Source organism: Salvelinus fontinalis, chromosome 37 (genome assembly GCF_029448725.1).
Source record: "Salvelinus fontinalis isolate EN_2023a chromosome 37, ASM2944872v1, whole genome shotgun sequence".
NCBI classification, from domain to species: Eukaryota; Metazoa; Chordata; class Actinopteri; order Salmoniformes; family Salmonidae; genus Salvelinus; species Salvelinus fontinalis.
Genome location: NC_074701.1, coordinates 10,487,255 through 10,500,012, shown reverse-complemented (window position 1 = coordinate 10,500,012; position 12,758 = coordinate 10,487,255). Strand labels below are relative to the sequence as shown.

Sequence of the window (12,758 nt, the reverse complement as noted above, 5' to 3'; positions counted from 1 at the left end):
ACAGAGTCACAAGAGATGTTTCATTCAGATCATTGCTAGAATATTCTCAGTGGATCAGGGACACTGAAAGGGCACAAGTAACAACCAGATGAGCTCAGAGATGAAATCAAGCACTCAAAAACATTTATGCATTTTAACTAATTACCATTGTACGTAACCGGTACAAATTAGTACTCTGGATTATATTTGTTTATGTTTTTATTCCGTTTTGGAAGCATATAATAAGAAAGTTAGTGTTCATTTGCAGTGCGTTATAAGCGGTGGAGAAGAAAACAAATGTATATTACAACTGGCATGTACAAGTGATATGTATTTTTTTTCTTCATGTGCCTCGACTTTTATGAATCAACAATGTCTTACTACAGGGCAGTGGTGGGGAAAGTACCCAGTTGTCATACTTGAGTAAAAGTAAAGATACCTTCATAGAAAATGACTCAAGTAAAAGTTAAAGTCACCCACTAAAATACTACTGAAGTAAAAGTCTAAAAGTATTTGATTTTAAATATACTTAAGTATCAAAGTAAATAATGTGTGTTTAGTGAGTCTGCCCAATCAGAGGCAGTATGGATGACCAGAGATGTTCTCTTGATAGATATGTGAATTGGACCATTTTCTGTCCTGCTAAACATTCAAACTGTAATCAGTACTTTTGGGTGTCAAAATGTATGGAGTAAAAATAAAATTATTTTCAATAGCTATGTAGTAAAGTACAAGTTGTCAAAAATATCAATTGTAAAGTGACTTAAGTAGTACTTTAAAGGATTTTTACTTAAGTACTTTACACCACTGTTACAGGGTATGAAGATGAGGGTATAATTGACTGTGAACATAAACCAGAAGATAGTCTTGTGTGAATCTTGCAAACTAGCATGCAAGACCAGCCTGAACTGAATAACCATCGTTTCGTACATGTCACAGGGCATTGGAGTCCAGTCTCCTTTATCCATGCTTATTTTCTAACAGTCCTTGCTTTGTTGGTTTACAGAGAACTCCAGCCCTGGCTCGGTTTGACTTCAGAGCAGAGACTCTAAAGTGGGTAAAATTCATTGGCACACATACCATAAGTGATTTCAAGAGCATGCACAAAATAATTTTAAGCTGCAGTGAAATATAAACACTGGTGTGTTGTAATCATCACGTGACTGTAACATGTAGGCCTATGTACCATTTGTGTGACTGATGGCGGTCTAGATGAATCTCGACTCTCACATAGCAATTTACACGTGGGGAGACGTCATTCTAAGTATTTGAGTGAAATATTTACAGTGGGTGATATGTGGTCATATTTCTGCAGTACTTTGTCATATTGCTCAGATGCCTTTGACATTATGCTCATATTGCATTTTGACATGAATGCATATTGTTGAATCCAATAGCTAACCTATGTTTGTTGCCCTTTTTTCCAGGGAGTTGCCATTTCAAAAGGGAGACATTGTGTACATCATTCGACAGGTGGATAATAATTGGTTCGAAGGGGAGCATCACGGCAGAGTCGGCATCTTCCCACGGAGTTATGTTGAGGTACAACCACTTCCTGTGTTTTGACTCAAAATGAACTCTGACCTTTTCTTGCTAAATGGAACTCACTATAGTACGGTACAGACGGACATGCCAAATAGATTAGTCAGGGCAGGGTTATTATGATACCAGTCAATTCATCAGGGTTATGACACCAGTCAGTTCAGAAGTTTAAGTAAGAGTCCCAGTAATGATATTCGCCAGAGTCATGTTCAGTAAGAAGAAACTGTTCTGAAACAGAGGGAAAGAGGGAAGTGCTACCTGAACATGTCCATTAAAAACACAGATATGTGTTTCCTGTCGCAAAGCGTTTTTACTACAGTGTGCCCTCCTGAATGTGACACTGGTACCTTGCATTGACTTTAACCGATACCCTCCTAAACTTGAAACTTGTTTCTAGCATTGGAATTGACTGATGTATTTTGTGGATTTGTGTGGATGTTTGCTCTAGCTCCTTCCCCCCACGGAGAAGGCCCAGCCAAAGAAGAGTGCCCCAGTGCAGGTGCTGGAGTATGGAGAGGCCATAGCACGTTTCAACTTCACAGGGGACACGGTGGTGGAGATGTCATTTAGAAAGGTAAACTGAAGAACGAGGTTTTAAAGCTATTGAGTTTAGGAGCAGTTGTAACATTTGTTCTTCTTTTTGCGTAATACAAAATGGAAATCGCAAAGTATTACAGCATAGTAACATCATAGTGTTATGATACAGGAAATACAGTATGTTTAACATAAATATTGTGCATGCTGGTGTTTAGTTTGTGCTTGATGTTATGTTATTCAATGCTATGCATCGAAATGCGGGATCATATGAGCTATCGCGATACCAATGGGTCTACAGGGAGAGAGGATCATCCTAATTCGCAGGGTCGATGAGAACTGGTACGAGGGCAAGGTCTCCGGGTCCAATCGCCAGGGTATCTTCCCCGTCACCTACATAGAGGTGCATAAACGACCCAGAATCAAGAATGGATTGGATTATCCAGACCCACCCATTGGCCAATCACCTCACCGCAGCCTCAATGCTTCCCCTCAGGTAATGGCACACTCTCTTGTAGACTTCAGTCTGTCCAGGAATACAACAATACTCTCCAAGTTTGTCTCTTTTTTTTGTTGTTTACTTTGGAGCTGTAATATTCCTTTTTTTTCTCCTTTATTATTTGTGTTCATTTTTGCTCATGTCTAATGTTTCATCCTTCCTTTCCATTTCTGTCCCTCGCCCTCCCCTCTCTCTGGATGACCATTTTGGTCTATAAGCTGAACCGTGTCCGTAGCAACCGGCTCATCACGTCCCCCCTGCCCCTCCCCCGCTCCCCCCGCCGCTCTGTGTCCCCCGAGGTCCACGCCATCTCCTCTGAGTGGATCTCCCTGACCATAGGGGGTGCCGGCCCCCCTGCTGCCCCAACCCCTCCTCTACCCCCACTCCCCTCCGTGTCTTATCGCTGGGGCGAGTACCTGCCACCTTCCATGTCCGCCAGCCCCGTGCCCCCCACCTGCGGCAGCCCCTACTGCATCTCCCCAATGGCCTCCCCTTCCGCCTCCCCCCTGCCCCCACCCTACCCACCCCGCCCTGGCTCGGCCACCCCTTACCTCACCTTCACCCCGCCCCAGGGGGAGGACTTCCTGCTCTCCCCTCCCTCTCCTCGTCTGTCCCGCAGTCTGAGCCCCTGTGGGGGGGTAGGCCTGGAGAGCTGGCTGACAGGGTCCAGTCCCTTGCGCCTCCTGGAGAGGGATTTGATGGAGGGGGAGGGGGCAGAGGGAGACAGGGGCACTGGACGCGAAGCCCTGGGCTACTGGCGAAATAGCCCTGCAGAGGTATCTGGCCTACTGCATGGTGTGCAGTGTTGCGTCTCAGGCTCACTGTGGCTGGAACTGGAGATCTGACCTCCATGAGCCACAATAAGAGGATGTTTCCAATGATGATGCCTCTAGATAGATAGTTGTGCAAATAGACAGTGAATGATGACTAACTGTAATGTTGAACTAATGTTGACCCCTCCTCCAATGCAGTCACCAGAGCTTACACGACTCCTGTGTCATATTTTGGTCTGCATGTGTTTCTTGTGTGTTCCCTACTCACATGCACATGGTTGAGCGGGACATGATCTCCTCAGGCGTTTGGAATGAAAACCACGTGACTGTGCATGATTTGTATTTTTGGAATGTGTTGAATGATTCAGGGAGTGTTGTTGCAGAATCTTGACCCCCCCCCCACCACCACCACTATAGCATCATCTCACTGGGCACAGACGTCAATTCAACCTCTATTCCACGTTCATTGAAATGACGTGGGAACAACATTGATTCAACCAGTGTGTACCCAGTGGGATGTTGTAAAATATTGTCGTAGAGGAGCCAATTTGATTACTATTTGACGATCAAGTTTGATTTGGGAACAATATGAAACAAGTGTATGAATGTTTTTATAGAACATATACATCTTGTGATTGTTGTTTTTTTATAGAAAATTACTTTTGTTCGAGAGACACACTACATGACCAAAAGTATGTGGACACCTGCTCGTCGCACATCTCATTACAAAATTAAGGGAAATTAATATGGAGTTGGTCCTCCCTTTGCTGCTAGAACAGCCTCCACTCTTCTGGGGAGGCTTTCCACTAGATGTCGGAAACATTGCTGCGGGGACTTGCTTCCATTCAGCCACGAGCAGTAGTGAGGTCGGGCACTAACGTTGGGCGTTTAGGCCTGGCTCACAGTCGGAGTTCCAATTCATCCCAAAGGCGTTCGAAGGAGTTGAGGTCAGAGCTCTGTAGAGGCCAGTCAAGTTCTTCCACACCGATCTCGACAAATTATTTCTGTATGGATCTCGCTTTGTGCACGGGCATTGTCATATTGAAACAGCAAAGGGCCTTCCCCAAACTCCAGGCATCCGCCAAACCCATATTCGTCCGTCGGTCTGCCTGCCAGATGGTGAAGCGTGGTTCATCACTCCTGAGAACGCGTTTCCACAACTCCAGAGTCCAATGGACTGCGAGCTTTACACCACTCCAGCCGATACTTGGCATTGCGCATGGTGATCTTAGGTTTATGTGCGGCTGCTCAGCCATGGAAACCCATTTCATGAAGCTCCTGATGAACAGTTATTGTGCTAACGTTGCTTCCAGAGGCAGTTTGGAACTCTGTAGTGAGTGTTGCAACCGAGCACAGTACATTTTTATGCGCTTCAGCACTCGGCGGTCCCAATCTGTGAGTTTGTGTGGCCTACCACTTCGCGCCAGAGCCGTTGTTGCTCCTAGAAATTTGATGAACTGACTTGTTGGAAAGGTGGCATCCTACGACGGTGCCACGTTGAAAGTCACTGAGTTCTTCAGTAAGGTAATTCTACTGCGAATATTTGTCTATAGAGATTGCATGGTTGTGTGCTCGATTTTTTTTTTTTTTACACCTGTCAACAATGGGTGTGGCAGGAATCGCCGAATCCACTAATTTGAAGGGGTGTCCACATACTTTTGTATGTATAGTGTACGTCTAACCAAGAGTGTGAATTGACTTCCACTGCAATTCTGTTTACAGCACATGCTGTTGAAAATGAATTGCGACGTGTAGACATGAACTCCTGTTTGCGATCCATGCATGAGTCTAATGTGTGTGTTGTTCCTCTTACAGCTGGTGAAGAATGAGAGTGACTACCATGGTAGAACCTCCAGGAGCCCTGTCATGTTGTTTGACATCCACGACAACAACATAAATGCTAACTCATTTGAGGTAAGGTATTAGACAATGTGCGTATATGTTTGTTATTTCTGGATTGGAAATATGCGGTGGGGGTTCGTTTCTCGATGATCTACGGCGATCGTTTCCTTTAACTCATCAACGTCAAGATATTCATTTGACTTAACATCATCACTTAACGAATCGTTTATCCTAAACCGCATCACTCAGCTTCCGACTTTTATTTCGATTTTCTGTAAAAAAAAAGTTATAAATAAACAAGTCCATAAGATTAATATGAGAGCATTCTTGCATGACCTTGCTGCCATCTGTTCTTCTCCATTGGTTGTGCATGTCTTCTTTTGAATGGCATCAGACGTTCACTAATATTTCATTGTGACTGTGTACATTCTACATGCCACTCACTCTACTGTCTTGCTCTTCCATGCGTACCCCTTTGCCGGACTCCAACACGATCTCTCCTGGTGTTTCACGGCTTTCCTGGTTTTTCCTGGTTTCTAACGGACCCCTCTCTTTCTGCCTTGCTACTCACCGGACCTCCTACCTTCCTTCTTCCTGTACGTCCTCTAACTCCCTGCCCTGCCCCGCCCCTCTCCCCAACTCCATAATCTCTCCTCTTCTGGGCTGACTGGGAATTCTGTGGAAATTCTGGGAATTCTCCCTCTGATCTGACCACTGTCACTAGGAAGCGGTTTGTAATGAGATCATGAATATAGCTGAGACCTCGGTGAGGTACTGCCGCACTCTCTCCCCCCACCCCCATGACTCTGTCCTTCACCGACTCCTGCCCCCCCTTCACCCCAGTAAACAATCTCTCATCATTTCCCAGCAACCCCAGTCCCACAGCAGCAGCCCGGAGCCAGGTCGTCTCAGCTGTGGAATGTGAGTATGGCCGTCGGAAGTCTGTCCCTACGTCTAGTCTTAGCTCTGGATACACTGGTTACTGTTATACTGTTATACTCCGACTAAAGGATTCAAAGCCCCAGTTCAAGAGTCATGTTCATTAGGGCACGCAACGTAAAAAGTTTTTGAAAGCTTTGCAACGAAAAAATGAAAATGAGCGATTTTTAGGGGTGGGATAAGTCCCAGTAGTCCCTCTGTTTCAGTTGGTTTCAATCCGTTTGGTGCCTAATGAACACGGCCCTGGTTTGGTAAATACAATTATTTTATCGTTTTTGATATTATGTCTCTCAAGTCCTTTTATGGTTGTATTTCTGACTTTATGTAGTGTTACCCTACAGTTTCCAGGCTTTGTACTGTTACGTGCCACAGAATGAGGATGAGCTGGAGCTGCAGGAGGGAGATCTTGTCAGCGTAATGGAGAAGTGCGATGACGGCTGGTTTGTTGGTATGTGCCTGGGGCCTCAGGATAGATTGCCCGAAGATATAGTCATAATCACTGTGTCACATCCATCCATATAGGGTTACAGCAGAGTGACAGGAGAGGGTTAAACTTCCATGTTTGTCATTTCTCAGAAATTCTCACATAGATGTTCAAACACATAGAGTTCAATAGAGTGCACAACTTACATTGGCTCTACCTGAGTAGGCACATTTGAGTGCAAAGACTAACAAATGTTGTTGTTGTTTTTCATTCTCAGGTACCTCAAAGAGGACCAAACAGTTTGGCACGTTTCCAGGAAACTACGTGAAAGAGGTCAACTTGTAACCTGTCAACAAACATTTATAGTGTGAGGAGAACCCAGCTCTAACCCTTGGTTACCATTCAAGTTTTGGGAAGGCATTACTATTGCGCTTGATTGTTTAAATTAGGATAGTCATTCAGACAGGTGAATACGTTTGTCTGGTGTAAGTGATCAGTTTGGTGTGAGGTATGTTAATGTACATGAGGCGAAGACAGGAGGATGCTTTGCTGTTGACTCACTGCCCAAACGTTAGTGTGGTGTGTACGTACTCCAACCATATCCTATACAGTACATGGCTGAATTTATAATATAATATTCTGACAGTGGAACTTGTAGTAAAAAAAACTCCTCCCAAAATGTCAGGACATACAGACTACGTTATACAATGAGTTTACAAAACATTATGAACACCAGATTTTTCCATGACATAGACTGACCAGGTGAATCCAGGTGAAAGCTATGATCCCTTATTGATGTCACTTGTTAAATCCACTTCAAATCAGTGTAGATGCAGGGGGGAGGCAGGTTAAAGAAGCATTTTTAATCCTTGAGACAATTGAGACATGGATTGTGTATGTGTGCCATTCAGAGAGTGAATGGGCAAGACAAAATATTTAAGTGCCTTTGAACAGGGTATGGTAGTAGGTGCCAGGCGCACCGGTTTGTGTCAAGAACTGCAACGCTGCTGGGATTTTTAATGCTCAATCTTCCCGTGTGTTTCACGAATGGTCTACCACCCAAAGGACATCCAGCCAACTTGACACAACTGTGGGAAGCATTGGAATCAATATGGGCCAGCATCCCTGTAGAACGCTTTCAACATGCTTTCAACAACTCAATATTAGGAAGGTGTTCTTAATGTTTTGTACACTCAGTCAGTATTCTTGTACAGTATATATAGTAGCTGCGGTGTGTCATTGTGATTGTTAACTACTACACAAAGTATTTTTTTGAAGCACATGAATGTCTATCTACAGTATATGGGGGAGGTCAGCAGCAGAGCAGTTCATGGATCAAGAGAGTGGATCTTATAACTTCCATGATGGATCAGGAGGGCTCAAATGGGTTGTTGATGAGCTAGAGAAATATGAGCTGTTATTCATCAGCTACCTTTCAGGACCTTTGTTGGCGAAAGCATTTTTCATTAACTTTAAATGCGGACACATGCATCTGAAGGTTACATGACATGCTAAGTCGTCTAGAAGACGAATGTTTTTCCTAGGTAAACCCGGTAACTAGCAGTGTTTGGTTAGACATACCATGGAGGTATCAGGCTGTGTGTGACGGCATATACTTGGACAGTGTCCAACAAACCATATTCCTTGATTCGAATTTCGAAAACCCATTGACCTGACAGTGAACTTCTAAAAAAAAAAAAAAATTGTAGAATCGTGGGATGTCTTGGTTTTATTTGCTCAGAATGCACTGAAAACTATAAAGCTATGTTTTTGACAATGTAGTCAATGTAGGCTTGTAGTCTTCGTAAAATAGCAGAGCGTTTCTTACCTCAGTGTAGTCCAAAAGCTTCCAATGCCATTTTAGTATTACCTTTGTTTTCTAACCAAGGTGTGTACTATAATTCGAGCATGTTCATGTATATGATAGAAATCTGGAAATGCTCAAACACGTTAGCTAATATTAGCTAAGCTTTCTGTCAGTTGAAGTGATTAATACAATCAGGAAGACTGGTTGTGCTATGTACATACCTGATTAAGAGAGATCGCGCATGGGTATGAAGGAGTGTACGTGCAAGCAAGCGTATACGCCTGTGTGTCACACCTATGTGTCGCACATCTCTTATCAAAAAATGATTTTCTGTCATCTTGTACAGCATATCTGTCCCTTAAAATTAGAAGTAACATTAGCTGTCTGATCTTTTGTGATTCCTGTGAGGTAGCTGGTGGCAGACAGCTGCCTAAGCTATACTGGCTCCAGTGAAACCACAGGACAGGCGTGGTATGCCACTCTTTTTAAAGCACTTAACTTCCGCCCCGAGGTCATTTTTGAGCTTTCTCCTCACACCAATTGTATACTAATTCATTTGAAGTTTAAAAAAGCCTTTCGTGAACTAACACTCGCACTTTACTTTTTTCCCCCTTACTAGCTCTGACTTTGCTAATAGCTACTTTATTGAGGAAAAATGTACTTACTATGACTGTGATATGTGGTTGACCCACCTAGCTATCTTAAGATGAATGCACTAACTGTACGTCGCTCTGGATAAGAGTGTCTGCTAAATGATTAAAATGTAAATGGAACTCTTTGTTTGAGTAACGATTGATTTTAATTTGTGAGCATTTTACTTTTTACATTTGACAAATTATATATCCCAATATTGTTGGATACAGGGGCCTTTTATACACAGTAGGCTATGTGTAGCATCTGAGAGTGCTAAGCTATTTAAGAGCATTAAACTATATCAATGCCATTATTATTTGGAGGCCAGCAGGTACAACCAGAAAAACATCACTCATTATCTTTGAACTGGACTGCTCCCTCAGTGAAGATTGCTTTGAATTTGAATATCAACGCATCGAAACAGTCTTCCTGTGAGGACAGAGGTCCTCAATCTGAGAGCTACATTAGATCACTACGCCGGTAACAGCCACCATACGTCAAAATATATCCTAAAAACACAGCAGATTGATATAAGAATGTATTGTGTCGTGGCAGCTCTACTTTCTTCTCTCTTACTTTGTTCGTATCAAATTATTCCTCCTTATGACTCACTGCTATGCGCTCTTCAAAGGAATCCTCAATGTCATGAGTGACAGTAGTCTGGGTTCACTAGGCAATAGAATTTAAACGTGTTTCTAAGACAAAAGAAGTATATCTGTCATAAGACTATCAACATCTAACTAGTATTATTACCTTTATAGTAATACTTCATCTACTTAATGATGACTTATGTTAAATATCGTTTAAAGCTATTAATGCCATGTTCACATTGTCAGTTTGAAGTGACTCAAATCCTATTTATTTTCATATCCGATTCAAATCTTTTCTTTGTCCTGCAGTCTGAACAGCCAAAAACCACTTGGAATCTTGATATTTAATCCACATTTTGAAGGTGGTTTGAAGTCAGATACATATACGATTCCTGGCCATGTGACTTGTCTCAATGGTCGAATCTGATTTATTTGCCCTCAAGTGGTGTTTAGACTTATTTGGCATATCTTGTTGCTTGCTAGCTACTTTGTTGACCGTTGGACAAGAACATGTGGTAACTAACTAGCTTGTTAATTGTTTACAAACAAATGAGTGAATGTTCTAGAAAGCTTAAACAGCTACCTAGCTAGGTAGTTCGCTGCTGTGGCGAGCCAAAAAAAAAAATTGTTTTGAAAGTTGGATCATCTTATCCTTTGAGGCTTTAAAAGTGTTCTTACACTGTGACTTTGAGCATTCAAAGCAACTGGGAAACGTCCATGGCAGGAATTGTTATCAACTTAGCTTGCTACATAGCTTCTGAGTGATAGGAAGCACGAGCACCACCACCAATCAGCCTTTACCTCTGAGCACACACCATCATTACTATGACAACTAGCGTAGCCATGTCAGCAAATGACTGCCATCTGAACACACACACATCCGATTTAGTCCCTCACTTGTAACCTGCTGTTTGGACAGTCGGTATTCCAAAACGAATTTGAAAAACAAAACTGATTTTAGCATTAAGGCTTTAGTGGCTGCCACCTATCAAGTTACCTTGTGAGATATTTAAGTACAGTTCTGCCTGTTTACTCATCTTTCAGTTGTACTTGAAAGGAATAGAAAGCTTCACTCTGTCAAACTGTTACAGTGTTTGTCATCGACATGAGACAATACAACACCCAAACATTCAACATCATTGTTTTTCCCTAGTTTGTTATTAACTGCCAATTGCCAACATTGATGAGAATATAGTCTTGTGTGACAGTTGTTTTAACGAAACCAGTTACATTGTACTAAGTTGCTGAGTTTGTCTCTACATCATTCTTATGACTATCAAGAAGTATTTTGCGGTACTAGGAGAACATAGATGAGGGTTTCTACTGTATGGCCATTCATGTGTTTGTAAATTTCAGTATTTCTCCCCTTGGTTCGCTGTACATAACTTCCATAACTTGTTTCTGAAGGATAATCCGAGTGGTTGTATTGTGACTCAGCTGTGCGCTGTTTACCCCATAGAGATACAGTATAAAAAAAGTGTTCTATTTAATTCTGTGGTTTCCACCATGCTAGCACTTGCGCTATAGCTATTACTACCCATCTCCAACACAGAGACAATGGCATCCAAAGTCAAAGCAAAGCTTACAGAATAATGTCCCGAGACAATTGAACACGGAAAGGTCTGTTCCATGTCAAACTGACTGTATTATAGACTTTGGCAACAAGCAATCCCTCTTCTTGTGGTATCATATCCTAGCCTCACAAGTCAGTGTAAAGTGTTGATGGGATAATGTGCTCCGTGAAGCATCGGAGGATGTATGAATGTACGATTGTGGAGTACTGTATAACACTCGTTATGTAACAAGGATCCGTGCTGTCAGCTTGAATTACCATGTTAAACATTAAAGCCTGGCACAATAAGAATTGTAAATATGTATAATAAAGAAGTATGCGATGCAAGCGATGGGAAAAGTCACATGAAGCTCTCTGTTGTTCCAGAAGGATTTTTTTTTGGGGGGGGGGGGGAAGCACAGTGTGAAGAGTTATTGAGCACAGACCGTTTGATGCATATGCAGTAACGTTACGCTGCCATTTGATGAGGATCGTAAAATGCCTTGTGTCAGATGCAAATTGTGCCTCATTTTCATTAGCTTTTATTGATTATCACAGAAATGTATCCATATGTCATATTTAAGGATATTACTATTGTTTCCCCCGTTGTTTTTTAGTATTTGTGATGGGAGAAGACATGTACTAAAGAACATGATAGCTACTGGACTAAAGTGTGACACAACGCTTCAAGTAAATTATTAATCATCATAAATATGTTTTCATTCGTTTTTCGAGGCGCTCAACCTGCAACAGTTGGTGTTTGCTTATTTTTTGCGGTGCTGTTACCATGTCAATATTAAAATGAAGACAACACTATTTACTGCAGTGATATTATTGATATTTCGGTATTATGCAATATTTAATAAACTATATAAAGTACCATGTGTCTTAATGTCCTGTGTTAAGGTCTAACTTTGAAACAACTGAAGGGTTAAAAAAAACTGTTTTACAGCTATTTGCACACATTGTTTGACTTAGCTTATTCGGATTATTTTTTTTCACAAACACATGCACACCGCAGACTCACAGAACATGTATACTCCAAAAAAGACATGCTGTAACCGAAGATGTCCTGGGTAACACTGATCATATAATGAATTATGGAGGCGACAGCACAGTCAGTAATGAACAGATGTTTGTTTAGATGATCATGGAAAAGTAAACAGTTTTGGCTACAGGGAGGCCGACACCACCAACGACATCCCAATTTAACCCCTGAGTGAAAGTGATCAATGCAGTCCAAAAGTTTTGTATTGCTATGAAGAAGGTAGCTAGCAAATTGTTCAAGCGGCAATCAGCAGTTGAAACGACAATAAAGCGTACTCCACACCCCTCTTTCGGTATAAAGCTGAGGGATGGGGCTGGAGAAATGTAACCACTCTCAAATTCATAGACTGAGTTAACGATGCAAGGACTGACAATCCATGATATCACAATTATAGTTTCAACCATGTTTTGAGACTATCTAGTATTTGTTTACAAACATTGGCATAAAATAAGCTTATATTTTGGGTTCTGATGGGGTACGCCAGCTGAACTATAAATTAATTAGAATCAATGGGTACATACCATTAATTTATAAGTCCAAAAATGAATGTAGCAACTGCAGATTGTCCCTTTAATGCTATTTTGTCTATTTTTTTG

General features: G+C 41.9%; 1 protein-coding gene across 7 annotated transcripts in view; it reads left to right on the top strand.

Moving 5' to 3' along the window:
- The window catches only part of LOC129836113 (sorbin and SH3 domain-containing protein 1-like), a 77,112-nt gene extending 65,119 nt beyond the window's left edge, over window positions 1-11,993 (top strand). For all 7 annotated transcript variants that reach the window (XM_055901919.1, XM_055901917.1, XM_055901918.1 and 4 more), the window contains 8 exons: window positions 986-1,032; window positions 1,407-1,521; window positions 1,970-2,095; window positions 2,357-2,551; window positions 5,143-5,241; window positions 6,038-6,090; window positions 6,450-6,556; window positions 6,810-11,993. In XM_055901919.1, coding sequence (XP_055757894.1) covers window positions 986-1,032; window positions 1,407-1,521; window positions 1,970-2,095; window positions 2,357-2,551; window positions 5,143-5,241; window positions 6,038-6,090; window positions 6,450-6,556; window positions 6,810-6,877 — 810 coding nt within the window. In that variant the 3' untranslated portion in view covers window positions 6,878-11,993. The remainder of the gene's footprint in view (window positions 1-985; window positions 1,033-1,406; window positions 1,522-1,969; window positions 2,096-2,356; window positions 2,552-5,142; window positions 5,242-6,037; window positions 6,091-6,449; window positions 6,557-6,809) is intronic.
- Window positions 11,994-12,758: the final 765 nt, after the last annotated feature.